Genomic DNA, 23,194 nt, shown 5'->3' with positions numbered 1-23,194 from the left:
TATACGGTATATAGAGAGTGTATAGAGTATATATGGTATATAGAGAGTGTATAGGGTATATAGAGAGTGTATAGAGTATATACGGTATATAGAGAGTATATAGAGAGTGTATAGAGTATATATGGTATAGAGAGTGTATAGAGTATATACGGTATATAGAGAGTGTATAGAGTATATATGGTATATAGAGAGTGTATAGAGTATATACGGTATATAGAGAGTGTATACGGTATATAGAGAGTGTATACGGTATATAGAGAGTGTATACGGTATATAGAGAGTGTATAGAGTATATACGGTATATAGAGAGTGTATAGAGTATATACGGTATATAGAGAGTGTATAGAGTATATACGGTATATATAGAGTGTATAGAGTATATACGGTATATAGAGAGTGTAGAGTATATACGGTATATAGAGAGTGTATACGGTATATAGAGAGTGTATACGGTATATAGAGAGTGTATCGAGTATATACGGTATATAGAGAGTGTATAGAGTATATACGGTATATAGAGAGTGTATAGAGTAAATACGGTATATAGAGAGTGTATAGAGTGTATACGGTATATAGAGAGTGTATAGAGTATATACGGTATATAGAGAGTGTAGAGAGTATATATGGTATATAGAGAGTGTATAGAGTATATACGGTATATAGAGAGTGTATAGAGTGTATACGGTATATAGAGAGTGTATAGAGTATATACGGTATATAGAGAGTGTATAGAGTATATACGGTATATAGAGAGTGTATAGAGTATATACGGTATATAGAGAGTGTATAGAGTATATACGGTATATAGAGAGTGTAGAGAGTATATATGGTATATAGAGAGTGTATAGGGTATATAGAGAGTGTATAGAGTATATACGGTATATAGAGAGTGTATAGAGTATATACGGTATATAGAGAGTGTATAGAGTATATATGGTATAGAGAGTGTATAGAGTATATATGGTATATAGAGAGTGTATAGAGTATATACGGTATATAGAGAGTGTATACGGTATATAGAGTATATACGGTATATAGAGAGTGTATAGAGTATATATGGTATATAGAGAGTGTATAGAGTATATACGGTGTATAGAGTATATACGGTATATAGAGAGTGTATACGGTATATAGAGAGTGTATACGGTATATAGAGAGTGTATAGAGTATATACGGTATATAGAGAGTGTATAGAGTATATACGGTATATAGAGAGTGTATAGAGTATATACGGTATATAGAGAGTGTATAGAGTATATACGGTATATAGAGAGTGTATACGGTATATAGAGAGTGTATACGGTGTATAGAGAGTGTATATGGTGTATAGAGAGTGTATACGGTATATAGAGAGTGTATAGAGTATATATACGGTATATAGTGTATAGAGTATATACGGTATATAGAGAGAGTGTATAGAGTATATACGGTATATAGAGAGTGTATAGAGTATATACGGTATATAGAGAGTGTATACGGTATATAGAGAGTGTATAGAGTATATACGGTATATAGAGAGTGTATAGAGTATATACGGTATATAGAGAGTGTATAGAGTATATATGGTATAGAGAGTGTATAGAGTATATATGGTATATAGAGAGTGTATAGAGTATATACGGTATATAGAGAGTGTATACGGTATATAGAGTATATACGGTATATAGAGAGTGTATAGAGTATATATGGTATATAGAGAGTGTATAGAGTATATACGGTATATAGAGAGTGTATACGGTATATAGAGAGTGTATACGGTATATAGAGAGTGTATAGAGTATATACGGTATATAGAGAGTGTATAGAGTATATACGGTATATAGAGAGTGTATAGAGTATATAGAGAGTGTATAGAGTATATACGGTATATAGAGAGTGTATACGGTATATAGAGAGTGTATAGAGTATATACGGTATATAGAGAGTGTATAGAGTATATACGGTATATAGAGAGTGTATACGGTATATAGAGAGTGTATACGGTGTATAGAGAGTGTATATGGTGTATAGAGAGTGTATACGGTATATAGAGAGTGTATAGAGTATATATACGGTATATAGAGAGTGTATAGAGTATATACGGTATATAGAGAGAGTGTATAGAGTATATACGGTATATAGAGAGTGTATAGAGTATATACGGTATATAGAGAGTGTATACGGTATATAGAGAGTGTATAGAGTATATACGGTATATAGAGAGTGTATAGAGTATATACGGTATATAGAGAGTGTATAGAGTATATACGGTATATAGAGAGTGTATAGAGTATATAGAGAGTGTATAGAGTATATACGGTATATAGAGAGTGTATAGAGTATATACGGTATATAGAGAGTGTATAGAGTATATATGGTATATAGAGAGTGTATAGAGTATATACGGTATATCATGTTATAGTATGTTGGTGTATATTATATCAGTGTATATTCCAGTATACTATTCTATATCCCCGATCCTCCACAACGATCGCAGTTTCTGTAGTTGGGATTTGTCGCCATGTGGTGGCATATTATTGGGCTTTGGTGATGTTTCCCGGCGGCCGGTTTCCTCGCCGTCTCTCTGAAGGGAACGCGATGTGATAAGGACGACGTTTTAATTTCCTGTGTCCTGTTCCGCCTCGTGCCGGTAACCGTGGAAACGCAAACCTGCGTCATTTTCCACCTTTCATTAAGTTATAATCGCACTTTGAATGCGCTTTGATCTCGTTTTGTCGCTTATTGCGTCCGGAGTGGCGGGATCTGAATGACGTGCAGCTGGCGCCAGGATCACCCCAGAGGGGGGGGCGGGGGAGGATGTCACACTTCTGTACTGTTGTTGTTGTTGGTAAATTTATTATTATTATATGACTTTTGAAATAATGTTGCAAAACTGAATTCTTAATCTTTTTAAACTTGCAGCTTTCATTAGAATATATTCCCCGGAGATCCCGCCATTGAGGCCCTTGTACAGCCACTTCCTGTTATAGGGTGACATCACTCTGCTCCTCCCCCCAACTCTCCTTCTGCGTTGTCACCCCGTCACAGGAAGTGGCTGAAAAGACGCCACAAGAGATCAGCGGCTCTGAAATGCGGCAAATGATGGAAAAAAAGTGAATTTTCTTTTTCTCCTTTTAAAATGTGGATTCTGAGACATTGTTGGGTTTCCATCATTTTTATATCTCAGACTCTTATTATAGTGAGTGTACAGCTTGTATAACAAATAACTCAACACACAGCCATTCATGTCTAAACCGCTGGCAACAAAAGTCAGGACACCCCTAAGTGAAAATGTCCAAATTGGGCCCCAAAGGGTCAATATTTTGTGTGGCCGCCATTATTTTTAACCCTCTTGGGCATGGAGGTCACCAGAGCTTCACAGGTTGTCACTGGAGTCCTCTTCCCCTCCCCCATGATGACATCACAGAGCTGGTGGATGTTGAGACCTTGCGCTCCTCCCCCTTCCCCCCCCCCCCCCCCCCACAGATGATCAGTAGGGTTTAGGTCTGGAGACATGATTGGCCCGTCCATCACCTTCACCCTCAGCTTCTATAGCAAGGCAGTGGTGGTCTTGGAGGTGTGTTTGGGGTGGTTATCATGTTGGAATACTACCCTGCGGCCCAGTCTCTGAAGGGACGGGATCATGCTCTGCTTCAGTAGGTCACAGGACATGTCGGCATTCATGGTCCCCTCAATGATCTGTAGCCCCCCAGTGCCGGCAGCACTCATGCAGCCCCCAGACTATGACCCTCCCCCCACCATGCCTGACTGTAGGGAAGACTCGCTTGTCTTTGTCCTCCTCATCTGGCCCCTCCCCCCCACACACGCCTGACACCAAATACCTTTATCTTGTCTCATCAGACCACAGGACACGGTTCCAGTAATCCATGTCCTTAGTCTGCAGCAAACTGTTTGCGGCTCTTTCTTGTGCCTCATCTTTAGAAGAGGCTTCCTTCTGGAGACCAATTTGATGCAGTGTGCGGCGTATGGTCTGAGCACTGACAGGCTGACCCCTCCCCCAGCAATGCTGGCAGCACTCATACGTCTATTTCCCAAAGACGACCTCTGGATATGACGCTGATCACGTGACCTCATCTTCTCTGATGGACCATGGCGAGGCGGGGGAGGGGAACCCATCCTGTTATCCCGCTGGATGGTCCCGGCCCCCGTGCTGCAGATCAGTCTCAGGGTCTCGGCGATCTTCTTCTATCCTCGGCCATCTTTATGTAGAGACACAATTCTTTATATCAGATCTTCAGAGAGTTCTTTGCCATGAGGGGCCATGTTGTCCTTCCAGTGACCAGTATGAGAGAGTGAGAGCGATAACACCAAATTTATCACACCTGAGACCTTGTAACACTAACCAGTCACATGACACCGGGGGAGGGAAAATGGCTGATTGGGCCCAATTTGGAGATTTTCACTTAGGGGTGTCCTGACTTTTGTTGCCAGCGGTTTAGACATTAATGGCTGTGCGTTGTTATTTGTTATACAAGCTGTACACCCCTCCCCTCTGTACACTCCTCCCCCCCCTGTGTACACCCCTCCCCCCGTACACTCACTACACAACCCCTCCCCCCTGTGTACACCCCCCCCCCCCGTGTACCCTCACTACACAACATTGTAGATACAAAGTGTCATTTCTTCAGTGCCGTCACATGAAAAGGGGTGTACTTACTTTTGTCAGATTGTGTAATAAGAAGTGACTATGTAACATTGTTCTTTGGTTACATTGTATTCTCTGTATAGAGATCAGAGGGATGTGGAATCAGCAAACTCTTATCTGGAGAAGGTGAAAGTCCGCGGATGATCGTCTATGATCGGTGATAACGGTAACCGGCGGTGAAGGACGCAGACTGACGCCGGCGGTTATTTTATGACACGCCCCCTATGCTGTGGACCCCCCTTTACATTGCACTACCCCCCCCCCCCCCCCATGCTGTATACAGATATTAGAAGGTGATAACATGGCTCCGGCGTTCACACAAATCCGTAAAGTGGCCGCCGCCCAACACCTGGCGCTGGAGACGAGCGCCGACAAAACCTTTCATTATCTGGGATTGAAGAGGGACGGGAGGATGAATGGAGAGGGGGAGCGGAGAGCAAGGCTGGGTGTTCTGATGAGGAAATTAAATCTATCGCTATAGTAACGCTCTTCTGTACACAGGAAATACGGAACAGCAATAAAATCTGGAAGTCTCCCTTCTGCAAAAAGGAAAAAAAACGCAATTCTAAAATCGCCTTAAAGTGGACCTGTCATTAACCTTACACGCCGCCAAGAATAAAAGAGGTACAGGCAGTGCAGTACACCTGTAAGGGGCCCGGAGGGTCCTTTTTTTTTCTAAGGGGGTCACCAGGGCCCCGGATGGCAGCCCCCCTCTTTTTTTAATTATTTTTTAATGTTATTTTTTTTTTTTATACATAATTTTTTTATTTTATTTTTTTGCTTTTATTAAAGGGCCCAGGGCCCCAGATGGCAACTTTTTATATATATATATATATATATATATATAAACAAAATTTGACCCTTCGGGTCCCTTACAGGTGTACTGCCTGTACCGCCTGATGGCGGCCCTGAAGAGAGGGGCCCAGGAGATGGGAGCAGAGGAGGGATTTTTTTTTGGGGGGGGGGGGCCGGGAGGGCCCTAGGGCCCCGGATGGCAACCCCTCCTTTTTTAATTTTTTATTTATATATATATATATATATATATATATATATATATATATATATATATATATATATATATATATATATATATATATATATAATATTATTAATTAAAGGGCCCAGAGGAGGCGGGAGTGGGGGAGAGAGGAGGAGAGAGGCGGGAGTGGGGAGTGAAAGGCAGGAGTGGGAGGGGAGGAGAGAGGAGGAGAGAGGCGGCAGTGGGGGGAGAGAGGCAGGAGTGGGGAGTGACAGGCAGGAGTGGGAGGGGAGGAGAGAGGCGGGAGTGGGAGGGGAGGAGAGAGGCGGGAGTGGGAGGGGAGAGAGGAGGAGGAGAGAGGCAGGAGTGGGGAGTGAAAGGCAGGAGTGGGAAGGGAGGAGAGAGGAGGAGAGAGGCGGCAGTGGGGGGAGAGAGGCAGGAGTGGGGAGTGACAGGCAGGAGTGGGAGGGGAGGAGAGAGGCGGGAGTGGGAGGGGAGAGAGGAGGAGAGAGGCAGGAGTGGGAGGGGAGGGAGAGGCGGGAGTGGGAGGAGAGTGGAGGAGAGAGGCGGCAGTGGGGGGGAGAGAGGCAGGAGTGGGGAGTGACAGGCAGGAGTGGGAGGGGGAGGAGAGAGGCGGGAATGGGAGGGGGAGGAGAGAGGCGGGAGTGGGAGGCAGGAGTGGAAGGGGAGGAGAGAGGTGGGAGGAGAGAGGCGGGAGTGGGAGGAGAGAGGCGGCAGTGGGGGGGGAGGAGGAGGAGAGAGGCAGGAGTGGAAGGGGAGGAGAGAGGCGGGAGTGGAGGGGAGGAGAGAAGTGGGAGAGAGGTGGGAGGAGAGAGGCGGGAGTGGGAGTGACAGGCAGGAGTGGGAGGGGAGGAGAGAGGCGGGAGTGGGAGGGGAGGAGAGAGGTGGGAGGAGAGAGGCGGGAGTGGGAGGAGAGAGGCGGCAGTGGGGGGGGGGAGAGAGGAGGAGAGAGGCAGGAGTGGAAGGGGAGGAGAGAGGCAGGAGTGGAGGGGAGGAGAGAAGTGAGGCGGGAGTGGGGAGTGACAGGCAGGAGTGGGAGGGGAGGAGAGAGGCGGGAGGAGAGAGGCGGGAGTGGGAGGAGAGAGGCGGCAGTGGGGGGGGGGGGGAGAGAGGAGGAGAGAGGCAGGAGTGGAAGGGGAGGAGAGAGGCGGGAGTGGGGAGTGACAGGCAGGAGTGGGAGGAGAGAGGCGGGAGTGGGAGGGGGGAGAGGCGGGAGAGAACCGAGAGTGGGGTGAGAGCAGGGAGCAGGAGAAAGGGAGCGGGGGAGAGAGGCGGCAGTGGGGGGGGGAGAGAAGCGGCAGTGGGGGGGGAGAGAGGCGGCAGTGGGGGGGGGGAGAGAGGCGGCAGTGGGGGGGGAGAGAGGCGGCAGTGGGGAGTGAGAGGCAGGAGTGGGAGGAGAGAGGGAGCAGGAGAAAGGGAGCGGGGAGCAGGGGAGAGAGCCAGCAACACACAAGTATGTGCCCAGTGTTAAAACTGAGCTGCACAGTGCTTTTGACAAGTGAGAGGGCGGGGGATCCCCTAAGCTCGCACATCATTAAGGGGGGGGCGGCATTGGCATCTTGGACCTTGTCTCTGCTCACTCCTCGTATTACAGTACAGGAGGAGAGAGCAGAGTGATGTCCGGTGGCTCCCCCGTCCCTTCCGGACCCCAAAGATCAGACGTGTATTAAGTCACTTCCGGGGTCACGGCTGTCCTTCCTAAACTAGTGTAACCAATGATGCGGCTAATCAAGCACGATCTGTGGTTGGTTGGCTGCACTGAAGGGAAGACATTGGGAGCCCAACAGACCTCCAATGTCTCAGTAAAGAGAACCTGTCAATCTTTTATATTTTTACCAATCGGAATAATATTGTCTGTTTTTTTGCACGACGGCGGAACTCTCCTCCAGCGTCTGCCAAGCAATAGAATCTCATTTCTGGGTGGACTGGCCCTTTAAGCCCTGGAACCTGTTTGATGAAGGAGCTTCACCAGACACAACAATGTTACACGAGATCTGGGAATGGAGACAATGAAGAGTCTGCGCTGTTTACTCTGATCTGTCGCATCTCCTGCCTCCTCGTGTGCCCGGGGGGGGGGGGGGGGGGTGAAGAGATCCGTTCAGACACAGGAGAGGGGAGGGGCGGGGAGGGGGGGGGGGATATGTCTGAGACAAATACAATAAGGGAAAAAAATCTCAAGTTTGTGCCATCAGAGTGCCCCCCTTGCATCGGGGGTGTCGCCATCAGAGTGCCCCCCTTGCATCGGGGGTGTCGCCATCAGAGTGCCCCCCTTGCATCGGAGGTGTCGCCATCAGAGTGCCCCCCTTGCATCGGGGGTGTCGCCATCAGAGTGCCCCCCTTGCATCGGGGGTGTCGCCATCAGAGTGCCCCCCTTTCATTAGTGGTGTCGCCATCAGAGTGCCCCCCTTGCATCGGGGGTGTCGCCATCAGAGTGCCCCCATTTCATTAGTGGTGTCGCCATCAGAGTGCCCCCCTTGCGTCGGGGGTGTCGCCATCATAGTGCCCCCCTTGCATCGGGGGTGTCGCCATCAGAGTGCCCCCCTTGCATCGGGGGTGTCGCCATCAAAGTGCCCCCCTTGCATCGGGGGTGTCGCCATCAGGGTGCCCCCCTTGCATCGGGGGTGTCCCCATCAGAGTGCCCCCCTTGCATCGGGGGTGTCGCCATCAAAGTGCCCCCTTACATTAGGGCTGTCGCCATCAGAGTGCCCCCCTTACATCAGGGGTATCCCCATCAGAGCGCCCCCTTACATCAGGGTGCACTGGGCATGGGCTGGGAGGAGAGGCTTGCTGCTGCAGGGGGTGGGGCACACATGACATCATTGGTTGCTAGGAGGCCGGTGGTCCTAGCAACCAATGACTGTTGTGAGATGGCAATCCGGCTGAAGAACTGGCAGGCTGATGGTTTGGACTGGAGCATCCCCCCCCCCCCCGGGTCTGTGGCCAGACTGTACATGGGAGGGGCCTGCGATGCTTGTGTCCGTGGGAGGGGCCTGCGATGCTTGTGTCCGTGGGAGGGGCCTGCGATGCTTGTGTCCGTGGGAGGGGCCTGCGATGCTTGTGTCCGTGGGAGGGGCCTGCGATGCTTGTGTCCGTGGGAGGGGCCTGCGATGCTTGTGTCCGTGGGAGGGGCCTGCGATGCTTGTGTCCGTGGGAGGGGCCTGCGATGCTTGTGTCCGTGGGAGGGGCCTGCGATGCTTGTGTCCGTGGGAGGGGCCTGCGATGCTTGTGTCCTTGGGAGGGGCCTGCGATGCTTGTGTCCGTGGGAGGGGCCTGCGATGCTTGTGTCCGTGGGAGGGGCCTGCGATGCTTGTGTCCGTGGGAGGGGCCTGCGATGCTTGTGTCCATGGGAGGGGCCTGCGATACTTGTGTCCATGGGGATTTTTTGTCACTTTGTCATTATGGGAATTGTTTTTAGAGGAAAATAATGAATTTGTAACATAACAAGATGTGGGGAAAGTGAAGCTCTGTGAGTACTTCCCGGATGCTCTGAATGGTTTCTCTTCTGTGTGATGCAGTTTATAAATTTCCTCGAACTTCTATTGATTTGCAGTCATTGCCCCCGTGTGCGTCATCTGCCGCGCCACACCATATCAGCGGATCTCCTCTGTTTCTTTCTAACCAAATTGAGCAATACCCCCGGGGGGGCGGACTGTGGCCCCATGTGACATCACATCTGTTAGTCGCACTAGCATGCTGTGATAGGTTACTCACACCCCTCTTTCAACCAATAGAAAAGGAGTATCTGTGACAATATTTGGTGACGGCTCAGGATATAAAAACAAACTGAACATTGTTTGTGTGCGTTCCCCGGGGGAAGGGACTGATGTGAAAGTACAATAGCGACGGAAAGCAATGTGCCAATTTATGGCGCTATACAAATAAAAAAAAGTCATCTGAATATCATTTTTTTTTTAATGTTAACCACCTCTGTATCCTGCTCCTCCTCCGGTCCCCCTCTGTGTCCTGGTCCTCCTCTGTCTTCCTCCGGTCCCCCCTCTGTGTCGTCCTCCTCCGGTCCCCCCTCTGTGTCGTCCTCCTCCGGTCCCCCCTCTGTGTCGTCGTCCTCCTCCGGTCCCCCTCGGCCTCCTCCGGTCCCCCACTGTGTCCTCCTCCTCCGGTCCCCCACTGTGTCCTCCGGTCCCCCACTGTGTCCTCCTCCTCCGGTCCCCCACTGTGTCCTCCTCCTCCGGTCCCCCACTGTGTCGTCCTCCTCCTGTCCCCGTCTGTGTCGTCCTCCTCCTGTCCCCGTCTGTGTCGTCGTCCTCCTCCAGTCCCCCTCTTGGTGATCAGTGGGAAGAATGTTCCTTACATTGGTGATCAGTGGGAAGAATGTCCCTTACATTGGTGATCAGTGGGAAGAATGTCCCTTACATTGGTGATCAGTGGGAAGAATGTCCCTTACATTGGTGATCAGTGGGAAGAATGTCCCTTACATTGGTGATCAGTGAGAAGAATGTCCCTTACATTGGTGATCAGTGAGAAGAATGTCCCTTACATTGGTGATCAGTGAGAAGAATGTCCCTTACATTGGTGATCAGTGAGAAGAATGTCCCTTACATTGGTGATCAGTGAGAAGAATGTCCCTTACATTGGTGATCAGTGAGAAGAATGTCCCTTACATTGGTGATCAGTGAGAAGAATGTCCCTTACATTGGTGATCAGTGGGAAGAATGTCCCTTACATTGGTGATCAGTGAGAAGAATGTCCCTTACATTGGTGATCAGTGAGAAGAATGTCCCTTACATTGGTGATCAGTGGGAAGAATGTCCCTTACATTGGTGATCAGTGAGAAGAATGTCCCTTACATTGGTGATCAGTGGGAAGAATGTCCCTTACATTGGTGATCAGTGGGAAGAATGCCCCTTACATTGGTGATCAGTGAGAAGAATGTTCCTTACATTGGTGATCAGTGAGAAGAATGTCCCTTACATTGGTGATCAGTGAGAAGAATGTCCCTTACATTGGTGATCAGTGAGAAGAATGTCCCTTACATTGGTGATCAGTGAGAAGAATGTCCCTTACATTGGTGATCAGTGAGAAGAATGTCCCTTACATTGGTGATCAGTGAGAAGAATGTCCCTTACATTGGTGATCAGTGAGAAGAATGTCCCTTACATTGGTGATCAGTGGGAAGAATGTCCCTTACATTGGTGATCAGTGAGAAGAATGTTCCTTACATTGGTGATCAGTGAGAAGAATGTTCCTTACATTGGTGATCAGTGAGAAGAATGTCCCTTACATTGGTGATCAGTGGGAAGAATGTCCCTTACATTGGTGATCAGTGAGAAGAATGTTCCTTACATTGGTGATCAGTGAGAAGAATGTTCCTTACATTGGTGATCAGTGAGAAGAATGTTCCTTACATTGGTGATCAGTGAGAAGAATGTTCCTTACATTGGTGATCAGTGAGAAGAATGTTCCTTACATTGGTGATCAGTGGGAAGAATGTCCCTTACATTGGTGATCAGTGGGAAGAATGTCCCTTACATTGGTGATCAGTGGGAAGAATGTCCCTTACATTGGTGATCAGTGGGAAGAATTGTCCTTACATTGGTGATCAGTGGGAAGAATGTCCCTTACATTGGTGATCAGTGAGAAGAATGTCCCTTACATTGGTGATCAGTGGGAAGAATGTCCCTTACATTGGTGATCAGTGGGAAGAATGTCCCTTACATTGGTGATCAGTGAGAAGAATGTCCCTTACATTGGTGATCAGTGAGAAGAATTGTCCTTACATTGGTGATCAGTGGGAAGAATGTCCCTTACATTGGTGATCAGTGAGAAGAATGTCCCTTACATTGGTGATCAGTGGGAAGAATGTCCCTTACATTGGTGATCAGTGGGAAGAATGTCCCTTACATTGGTGATCAGTGGGAAGAATGTCCCTTACATTGGTGATCAGTGAGAAGAATGTCCCTTACATTGGTGATCAGTGAGAAGAATGTCCCTTACATTGGTGATCAGTGAGAAGAATGTCCCTTACATTGGTGATCAGTGAGAAGAATGCCCCTTACATTGGTGATCAGTGGGAAGAATGTTCCTTACATTGGTGATCAGTGAGAAGAATGTCCCTTACATTGGTGATCAGTGAGAAGAATGTCCCTTACATTGGTGATCAGTGAGAAGAATGTCCCTTACATTGGTGATCAGTGAGAAGAATGTCCCTTACATTGGTGATCAGTGAGAAGAATGTCCCTTACATTGGTGATCAGTGAGAAGAATGCCCCTTACATTGGTGATCAGTGGGAAGAATGTTCCTTACATTGGTGATCAGTGAGAAGAATGTCCCTTACATTGGTGATCAGTGGGAAGAATGTCCCTTACATTGGTGATCAGTGGGAAGAATGTCCCTTACATTGGTGATCAGTGGGAAGAATGTCCCTTACATTGGGGATCAGTGGGAAGAATGTCCCTTACATTGGGGATCAGTGGGAAGAATGTCCCTTACATTGGGGATCAGTGGGAAGAATGTCCCTTACATTGGGGATCAGTGGGAAGAATGTCCCTTACATTGGTGATCAGTGGGAAGAATGTCCCTTACATTGGTGATCAGTGAGAAGAATGTCCCTTACATTGGTGATCAGTGAGAAGAATGTCCCTTACATTGGTGATCAGTGAGAAGAATATTCCTTACATTGGTGATCAGTGGGAAGAATGTCCCTTACATTGGTGATCAGTGAGAAGAATGCCCCTTACATTGGTGATCAGTGGGAAGAATGTTCCTTACATTGGTGATCAGTGGGAAGAATGTCCCTTACATTGGTGATCAGTGAGAAGAATGTCCCTTACATTGGTGATCAGTGGGAAGAATGTCCCTTACATTGGTGATCAGTGGGAAGAATGTCCCTTACATTGGTGATCAGTGGGAAGAATGTCCCTTACATTGGTGATCAGTGAGAAGAATGTCCCTTACATTGGTGATCAGTGAGAAGAATGTCCCTTACATTGGTGATCAGTGGGAAGAATGTTCCTTACATTGGTGATCAGTGAGAAGAATGTCCTTTACATTGGTGATCAGTGGGAAGAATGTCCCTTACATTGGTGATCAGTGAGAAGAATGTCCTTTACATTGGTGATCAGTGAGAAGAATGTCCCTTACATTGGTGATCAGTGAGAAGAATGTCCCTTACATTGGTGATCAGTGAGAAGAATGTCCCTTACATTGGTGATCAGTGAGAAGAATGGTCCTTACATTGGTGATCAGTGAGAAGAATGTCCCTTACATTGGTGATCAGTGGGAAGAATGTCCCTTACATTGGTGATCAGTGAGAAGAATGTCCCTTACATTGGTGATCAGTGGGAAGAATGTCCCTTACATTGGTGATCAGTGGGAAGAATGTTCCTTACATTGGTGATCAGTGAGAAGAATGTCCCTTACATTGGTGATGAGTGGGAAGAATGTTCCTTACATTGGTGATCAGTGGGAAGAATGTTCCTTACATTGGTGATCAGTGGGAAGAATGTTCCTTACATTGGTGATCAGTGAGAAGAATGTCCCTTACATTGGTGATCAGTGAGAAGAATGTCCCTTACATTGGTGATCAGTGAGAAGAATGTCCCTTACATTGGTGATCAGTGGGAAGAATGTCCCTTACATTGGTGATCAGTGAGAAGAATGCTCCTTACATTGGTGATCAGTGAGAAGAATGTCCCTTACATTGGTGATCAGTGGGAAGAATGTTCCTTACATTGGTGATCAGTGAGAAGAATGTCCCTTACATTGGTGATCAGTGAGAAGAATGTCCCTTACATTGGTGATCAGTGAGAAGAATGTCCCTTACATTGGTGATCAGTAATTAAATGAGAACTCGTCTGGTTGGCGGTGAAAAGTCACAGTACGGCCAATGGTTGATCATCGCTGCCTCTGTGACACGCTTGGGCAATGTGCGTTTCTTCGGCTGCCATAGGAGTGAGGAAATCTTGTAGAGTAAAAGATGCCAAAAACGGATAAAGTGATAAATAGAAGAATCAATAAATCTACATGAGATAATTATATTGTAAATCAGAGTCCCATATAATTCATAATGTGAACTCTGAACGGCTTGATATGATGATGTAGATAAAATAAATGATTAGCGCTAAAGTCAATACATGCGTACAAATAGTGCTAGCACCGTGTGATAGAGTGCTAATAAATTTCACAGGCAATATAATACAAACGTGTAAAATACAATATATGTAGATAAATATAAATATAAATATAAATAGATATAAATATAAATAGATATAAATATAAATAGATATAAATATATATATATAAATATAAATATAAAGTGCTCCTGTGCCAAACAGTGACTTTAAACGAACAAACATGAACTGTCGCTAGAAACAGGAAACGTGAACTGTTGCTAAATGCAACGACTCTCTGAGAATGTGCAACACGAGCCTCCTTAACCATCAATGTCCGTGATGAAAAAATGCTTCAATAATGCAAAAAAAGGTTGAAGATAATCAAATATAAAGTTATTCCCATGGATGAGAGGGGGGGGTAAATCCTCCTGGCAGTCCAAATTTCCAGTCCGCCCACCGGGCGGACTGGAAATTTGAACCATATTAGTGATCCTCCACCTGTCTCACAAAACTCTCACCTCACGGATCTGTGTATTGGGCACATCCAGGCATTTATCCAAACGTATGGCGCTCCGATCTCCACGATCCGGTGTCCTGAGACTGGTAGCTGAAATGTAGGGAGGGGGGCGGTGGGGGGTCGCTCCAACCGAAAAGGAGGAGAGGAGACTACTATAGTGTAGTAATTTCGGTAAAATTTTAATATGTAACATAAAATTGGACTCCTACAATTAAAATCAATAAAGCAAGCGGGGTATGTTTAGCAGTGTAATCACGCCGTCTCACTGTGCCCTCCGCTGTCTCACTGTGCCCTCCGCTGCTCCCGGTCTGCGGAGATGGTTAAGGAGGCTCGTGTTGCACATACTTAGAGAGTCGTTGCATTTAGCAACAGTTCACATTTCCTGTTTCTAGCGACAGTTCATGTTTGTTAGTTTAAAGTCACTGGGCTGGATTCAGATACGCCGTCGTATCTCTAAGGCCGGCCGTCGTATCTATGCGACTGATTCATAGAATCAGTTACGCATAGATATGCCTTAGATCCGACAGGTGTAAGTGACTTACACCGTCGGATCTTAGGCTGCAATTCCAGGCCGGCCGCTAGGTGGCGTTTCGTTTTTTTTACACGCGACAAATATGCAAATGAGGACCTTTTGGATGACCATTTGTTTTTCCAACCGACTTTCAGTTAGGAAACCTTCTGTGCTTTCAAAGGGTCTCAAACATCGGTGGCAGGGATGGACTGGCCATTGGGACTACAGGGAGTTTCCCGGTGGGCCGATGGCTCAGTGGGCCGGCTTCAGTGACAGCGGAATGCCGCCGTCCCTCAGCTCCTCGGTCTCTCCCTCCCCGCAGCGCTCACCTGGGGGGAACAAAGAAGCAAGGGGGAGGACCAGAGGAGCAGGGGGGATGACAGAGGAGCATGGGGGACGACAGAGGAGCATGGGGGAGAGGACAGACAGCTGACTCAACAGCTATGGCCTGGGAGTTTCTCACTTCTGCCCAATCTTGTCCCATAAAGGGGAGCACCGAACTGATTCTTTGCCCCGGGTGAAATAATGTCTAGCTTTCCCACTGGTACTGCCTATAAGAGTACCAGTACCAGCCGTTCTACTCTAATAAAGTAGAACGGCTAGTGAAGGGGGAGAGGGGGCTTGGGTGGCCGGGGGGTGCGGGAGTTGTCCGGCCGCCATGGGAGAGATCTGTCAAAGTGGGGCAGTCAGGATGAAGTCCAGGGCCAAATTTCTGTCCCAGTCCAGCCCTGATCGGTGGCACCACCATTTCGAAAACATGAAATGAAAAGTTCCAACTATTCCCTTGCTAAGGAACTTGTGGAGGTCCAACTGTCATAGAGCTTGGAGACCTACTGTGTCAACAGTTTGTGAACATTTAACAATGGCGGAACCAAGTTATAGACCATGTGGTATGGAAAGTTCCAGCAGGACATTTATTTTGGTCCAACTGACACTCTCAGTTAGGAAACCTCCTGCACCACAGGGTTTCAAATGATAAACAATGACGGTGCCACAATTTAGACAATGTAGCATGAGAAGTTCCAGCAAGACAACCATTCCCGTGATAAGGAACGTTTTGTTATTCAACTGACGTAGAGTTAGGAGACCTACTGTGCCAAAGAGTCTGAAATGTTGAACAGTTGTGGAGCCAAGATTTGGACCTCATAGTATGAAAAGTCCCAGTAGGACAAATCTGTCCTTCTCAAGGAACTTTTGGAGGCTCAGTTGTTGTCAAACTGACGTTCAGTTAGGAAACCTGCTGTGCCAAAGGGTTTCAAACGTTTAACTATAGTCACGCCACAATTTATACAACATGAAATGAAAAGTTCCAACCATTCCCGTGGTAAGGAACTTGTGGAGGTCCAACTGTCATAGAGCTTGGAGACCTACGGTGTCAACGGTTCTCGAACATTTAACAATGGTGGAACCAACAGTGGAACCAAGCTTTTGGATGCCTATTTGTCGTCTAACGGACTTTCAGTTAGGAAACTTGCCGTCATAAAGAGTCTCAAACATTTAGCAGAGATAGCGACATCAATTAGACAACGTAAAATGAAAAATTCCAACTATTCCCTGGTTAAAGAACTAGTGGATGTCCAACTGTCAGAGCTTGGAGACCTACAGTGTCACCGGTTCTCGAACATTTACCAATGGTGAAACCAAAAGCTTTAGGCTGCATTCACACCTGAGCGTCGGTCGTTCGGTAGTTTTTTTGGGCGTTTTTTTCTGGCGTTTTGTCGCGCGTTTGCATACAGCGTCGTGCGACGTTTTTGTACTTCGGCGTTTTTTATTTTAGCCAATAGGAAAAATGATCATCTTTTCATCACTTGTTGCTATGTTGGTAGATTTTTTTAATCTTCTGCATGGGCGACAAGTTCTATTTATTAAAGCGACGAAACGCCCGTAGCAAACGCCCGTTGACGCGCGATACGCTCAATTCGCGCGTTTCCCATTACTTTCTATGGGAAAAAAAAAAACGCTCAAATACGCCCAAACCGCACGACAAAAAAAGGTCCGGGACTTGTTTGAGCTTCGCGCGACAGGCGTTTGGGCGTTCAGGTGTGAACAGTCACCATAGGGAATAATGTTAATTCTCCCCTCTGGCGTTTGTGAGCAGTGCGCTTCAGGCGTAAAAACGCCTAGGTGTGAATGGGGCCTTAGATGTCATGAAATGAAAAGTTCCAGTAGGACAACTATTCCCTTGTTACGGAATATTGGGATATCCGGTTGTTGTCCAGCTGACATTCATTTAGGAAACCTGCTATTGTGGTGCCACCAATGTTGAATGTTTCAGACCCTTTAGGGTCACCACAATTTATACAATGTGAAATGAAAAGTCCCAACTATTTCCTTGTTCAGAAACTAGTGGAGGTCCAACTGTCATAGAGCTTGGAGACCTACTGTGTCAACGGTTCCCGAACATTGACCAATGGTGGAACCAACCTTTTGGATGCCAATTTGTCGTCTAACTGACTTCCAGTTCGGAAACTTTCTGTCCTAAAGAGTCTCGAACATTTAACGGGGGTAACAACATAATTTAGACAATGTAAAAATTTCCAACTATTCCCCGGTTAAGGAACTTGTGGATGTCCAACTGTCATAGAGCTTGGAGACCTACTGTGTCACCGGTTCCCGAACATTGACCAATGGCGGAACCAAAACTTTAGATGTCATGAAATGAAAAGTTCCAGTAGGACAACTATTCCCTTGTTACGGAACTTTTGGATATCCGGTTGTTGTCCAGCTGACATTCATTTAGGAAACCTGCTATTGTGGTGCCACCAATGTTGAAGACCCCAAATTCAACATTGGTGGTACCACAATTTAGACAATGTGAAATAAAAAGTTCCAACTATTCCCCGCTTAAGGAACTTGTGGATGTCCAACTGTCAAGCCCCATACACACTATCAGTTTTCCTGATGGTTTTCTCTTCAGGTTTACCAAAACCATCTAATATGAGGTCAAACCTTAAGCGTTTCAATTTGAATGCAATCAGGCAGGTCCTTGTACCACATGGTTTTGGTAAACCTGAAGAGAAAACCATCAGGAAAACTGATAGTGTGTATGGGGCTTCATAGAGCTTGGAGACCTACTGTGTCAACGGTTCTCGAACATTTAACAATGGTGGAACCAACCTTTTGGATGCCAATTTGTCATCTAACTGACTTCCAGTTAGGAAACTTTCTGTCCTAAAGAGTCTCGAACATTTAACGGGGGTAACAACATAATTTAGACAACGTAAAAATTTCCAACTATTCCCTGGTTAAGGAACTAGTGGAGGTCCAGCTGTCATAGAGCTTGGAGACCTACAGTGTCGCCGGTTCTCGAACATGGACCAATGGTGGAACCAAAACTTTAGATGTCATGAAATGAAGAGTTCCAGTAGGACAACCATTCCCTTGTCACGGAACTTTGGGATATCCGGTTGTTGTCCAGCTGACATTCATTTAGGAAACCTGCTGTGCCAAAGGGTCTCAAACATTCATCATTGGTGGCACCACATTTTCGACCACGTAAAATGAAAAGTTTAGACTCTTCCCTGGTTAAGGAACTTGTGGAGGTCCAACTGCCATAGAACTAGGAGACCTACGGTGTGAACATCTACCAATGGTGGAACCAACCTTTTGGATGCCCATTTGTCATCTGAATGACTTTCAAATCGGAAAATTTCTGTCCTAAAGAGTCTCAAACATTTAACGGGGGCATCACTACAATTTAGACAATGTAAAAAGGAAAGTTCCGACTATTTCCTGGTTAAGGAACTTGTGGCCCTCCAGCTGTTGTGGACTACGCACCCAACAAAGCATGTCCGGAGCTACTCTGGCCTGCTGGGACCTGCAGCTACACAAGAGACGGAGAGCCACACATTGAACCTTTGCCCATGAGCATATCGGGACCACCTGAGACTCTGGAAGGTTTCACCATTGCTGGGGCTTTTAGTTCAATGAATGCTTTAGTGCAGGGATCCTCAAACTACGGCCCTCCAGCTGTTGCGGAACTCTACATCCCATGAGGCATTGACAGACATGAGTAGGCATGATGGGAATTGTAGTTCCTGAACAACTGTTGGGTCGTAGTTTGAAGACCCCTGGTTTAGTGTCTCTACACAACTCTAAAATATATGGGGTCTCTCACCTGATATGGTCTCCTGGTAGCCCTTGGTGAAGAACTGCATGGCCGTAGCCGCCCTCCAAGGGGTCTTCAGCAGCCCCTGCCTCCCAGGGTCCTCTCCCAGCGCCCTCAGGATGGTGCTGTAGGCTGCTGCAATTGAAGGAAGGTTGAGTTCATTGTCTTCTTCACTTCTCGTCCTTTCCTCCCTCCAACTCTCCAAGGGTGGTGTGCTGACCCCCGACCTCCCCCGGTGGTCTACGCGGCTCAGGGCGGTGGGGGAGCCCTTCTTCTCCTCTGGGGGGGTAAAACCATTACAGTTGGCTGCCTTCTTCTCGGGCAATGCCCTGGTCTTGGCACCATCCATTTTTTTTTTTGTTTTTTGGTCACCAAGCTGCTCTGCGCCCCTCCAACTAAAACCAAAAACTTTCCTACAGCAGTGTGCCTGATGACGTCACTCCAAAAACTTTCCCTACAGCAGTGTGATGACGTCACTCCAAAAAGTTTCCAAAGTTCATTACAGCCAAGAAATTGGACTTCCAATAAGCCAGCATGGGATTGGCTGAGGAAGTGCCCTCTTCACCTGCAAAGTCTAAGAGTCACCCCTTATCTGATTGGTGGAGAAGAATCACCAGCCTGGCCCACCTACCTCAGTCCCCATTCACCACCCACTGAGTCTAGGCAAGAAGCTTACCCTGGGCAGACATGGTGGGCACTGCCAGCTCCTGGGTCTCAGGAAGGAATTCCCTGCCAATGAGATGAAGGTCCCTGGAATAGAGTGCAAGCCTCTGAGGTTCTCCTCCCTGGATGATGAGCCCGGTGCAGTGGCAGCGATAGGGGAAGCGGAGACTCTGACACTCCAGCGGCTCTCTTCTCTCCTCTCCGCCGCCGGGATCACCGACTTTATGTAGCTTAGCGGCCCGCCCACCTGTCACACGCCGCCCATTGGCTGGAGGGTCCCGTGCGTCACCCGCTGTCTGTAAGAGGATCAGAGCGGAGAGGAGGGAGGGGGAGGAGTCCGGGGGCGGGGCGGAGCGAAGTGCGAGAAGAAAGCTCCGTACCGGGAGAGACCCCCCCATACCGGGAGAGATCCCCTCATACCGGGAGAGACCCCCATCCCCTATACTGGGAGAGACCCCCCCATACCAGGAGAGACCCCCCTATACTGGGAGAGACCCCCATCCCCTATACTGGGAGAGACCCCCATCCCCCTATACTGGGAGAGACCCCCCTCATACCGGGAGAGACCCCCCCACACCCCCCTCATACCGGGAGAGAGCCCCCCTCATACCGGGAGAGAGATCCTTTCCATATCGGGAGAGACCCCCCTATACTGGGAGAGACCCCCATCCCCTATACCGGGAGGAGAGATCCCCCCTATACTGGGAGAGGAGAGAGATCCCCCCTATACTGGGAGAGGAGAGATCCCCCCCCCCCCCCCTATACTGGGAGAGGAGAGATCCCCCCCTATACTGGGAGAGGAGAGATCCCCATCCCCTATACCGGGAGGAGAGATCCCCCCCCCATACCGGGAGAGACCCCCCTCCCCTATACCGGGAGAGACCCCCCCTCCCCTATACCGGGAGGAGAGATCCCCCCCCCATACCGGGAGAGACCCCCATCCCCTATACCGGGAGAGACCCCCCCCCTATACCGGGAGAGACCCCCCCCCTATACCGGGAGAGACCCCCCCCCTATACCGGGAGAGACCCCCCCCCCCTATACCGGGAGAGACCCCCCCTCCCCTATACCGGGAGGAGAGATCCCCCCCCATAGCGGGAGAGGAGACCCCCCACACCCCCCATACCGGGAGAGACCTCCCTCATACCGGGAGAGACCCCCATCCCCCTATACCGGGAGGAGAGATCCTTTCCATACCGGGAGAGACCCCCCAATACCTGGAGAGGAAAGAGATCCCCCCCCTATACCGGGAGAGACCCCCCCCCATACCGGGAGAGAAGAGAGATCCCCCCATACCTGGAGAGGAGAGAGATCCCCCCCATACCTGGAGAGGAGAGAGACCCCCTCCCCCCCTATACCTGGAGAAGAGAGAGATCCCCCCCATACCTGGAGAGGAGAGAGATCCCCCCATACCTGGAGAGGAGAGAGATCCCCCCATACCTGGAGAGGAGAGAGATCCCCCCATACCTGGAGAGGAGAGAGATCCCCCCATACCTGGAGAGGAGAGAGATCCCCCCCATACCTGGAGAGGAGAGAGACCCCCCCATACCTGGAGAGGAGAGAGACCCCCCCCATACCTGGAAAGGAGAGAGATCCCCCCCATACCTGGAGAAGAGAGAGACCCCCCCCTATACTGGAAGAGGAGAGAGATCCCCCCCATTCCTGGAGAGGAGAGATCCCCCCATACTGGGAGAGGAGAGAGATCCCCCCTATACTGGGAGAGGAGAGAGATCCCCCCTATACTGGGAGAGGAGAGAGATCCCCCCTATACTGGAAGAGGAGAGAGACCCCCCCCCCCATACCGGGAGAGGAGAGAGATCCCCCCCATACCTGGAGAGGAGAGAGATCCCCCCCGCATACCTGGAGAGGAGAGAGATCCCCCCTATACTGGGAGAGGAGAGATCCCCCCTATACTGGGAGAGGAGAGAGATCCCCCCATACCTGGAGAGGAGAGAGATCCCCCCCATACCTGGAGAGGAGAGAGATCCCCCCCCCATACCTGGAGAGGAGAGAGATCCCCCCATACCTGGAGAGGAGAGAGATCCCCCCCCCATACCTGGAGAGGAGAGAGATCCCCCCCCCATACCTGGAGAGGAGAGAGATCCCCCCCATACATGGAGAGGAGAGAGATCCCCCCTATACTGGGAGAGGAGAGAGATCCCCCCCTATACTGGGAGAGGAGAGAGATCCCCCCCATACCTGGAGAGGAGAGAGATCCCCCCCCATACCTGGAGAGGAGAGAGATCCCCCCCATACCTGGAGAGGAGAGAGATCCCCCCCTATACTGGAGAGGAGAGAGATCCCCCCTATACCTGGAGAGAAGAGAGATCCCCCCCCATACCTGGAGAGGAGAGAGATCCCCCCATACCTGGAGAGGATAGATCCCCCCATACCTGGAGAGGAGAGAGATCCCCCCCATACCTGGAGAGAAGAGAGATCCCCCCCATACCTGGAGAGGAGAGAGATCCCCCCCATACCTGGAGAGGAGAGAGATCCCCCCTATACCGGGAGAGGAGAGAGATCCCCCCATACCTGGAGAGGATAGAGATCCCCCCTATACTGGGAGAAGAGAGAGATCCCCCCCCCCATACCTGGAGAGGATAGAGATCCCCCCATACTGGGAGAGGAGAGAGATCCCCCCATACTGGGAGAGGAGAGAGATCCCCCCCATACCGGGAGAGGAGAGAGATCCCCCCCATACCTGGAGAGGAGAGAGATCCCCCCCCCCATACCTGGAGAGGAGAGAGATCCCCCTATACTGGGAGAGGAGAGATCCCCCCATACTGGGAGAGGAGAGAGATCCCCCCCATACTGGGAGAGGAGAGAGATCCCCCCCATACCTGGAGAGGAGAGAGATCCCCCCCATACCTGGAGAGGAGAGAGATCCCCCCTATACTGGGAGAGGAGAGAGATCCCCCCATACTGGGAGAGGAGAGAGATCCCCCCCCCCCTATACTGGGAGAGGAGAGAGATCCCCCCTATACTGGGAGAGGAGAGAGATCCCCCCCCTATACCTGGAGAGCAGAGAGATCCCCCCCCCCATACCTGAAGAGGAGAGATCCCCCCTATACCGGGAGAGGAGAGAGATCCCCCCCATACCTGGAGAGGAGAGAGATCCCCCTATACTGGGAGAGGAGAGATCCCCCCATACTGGGAGAGGAGAGAGATCCCCCCATACTGGGAGAGGAGAGAGATCCCCCCCATACCTGGAGAGGAGAGAGATCCCCCCCATACCTGGAGAGGAGAGAGATCCCCCCCATACCTGGAGAGGAGAGAGATCCCCCTATACTGGGAGAGGAGAGAGATCCCCCCATACTGGGAGAGGAGAGAGATCCCCCCCTATACTGGGAGAGGAGAGAGATCCCCCCCATACCTGGAGAGGAGAGAGATCCCCCCCATACCGGGAGAGGAGAGAGATCCCCCCCATACTGGGAGAGGAGAGAGATCCCCCCCATACTGGGAGAGGAGAGAGATCCCCCCCATACTGGGAGAGGAGAGAGATCCCCCCCATACCTGGAGAGGAGAGAGATCCCCCCCCATACCGGGAGAGGAGAGAGATTCCCCTATACTGGGAGAGGAGAGAGATCCCCCCTATACTGGGAGAGGAGAGAGATCCCCCCATACCTGGAGAGGAGAGAGATCCCCCCCCATACCTGGAGAGGAGAGAGATCCCCCCTATA

General features: G+C 49.3%; 1 protein-coding gene across 1 annotated transcript in view; it reads right to left on the bottom strand.

The window, feature by feature from the left end:
- GCH1 (GTP cyclohydrolase 1) overlaps positions 1 to 19,733 on the bottom strand; it is a 38,712-nt gene extending 18,979 nt beyond the window's left edge. Inside the window, exon 1 of the mRNA XM_040333755.1 lies at positions 18,861 to 19,733. Coding sequence (XP_040189689.1) covers positions 18,861 to 19,200 — 340 coding nt within the window. The 5' untranslated portion in view covers positions 19,201 to 19,733. The remainder of the gene's footprint in view (positions 1 to 18,860) is intronic.
- Positions 19,734 to 23,194: the final 3,461 nt, after the last annotated feature.

This window comes from Rana temporaria, chromosome 13, assembly GCF_905171775.1.
Source record: "Rana temporaria chromosome 13, aRanTem1.1, whole genome shotgun sequence".
NCBI lineage: Eukaryota > Metazoa > Chordata > Amphibia > Anura > Ranidae > Rana > Rana temporaria.
Note: the sequence above shows the minus strand (reverse complement) of the source record. Positions and strands in the feature narration are given on the sequence as shown.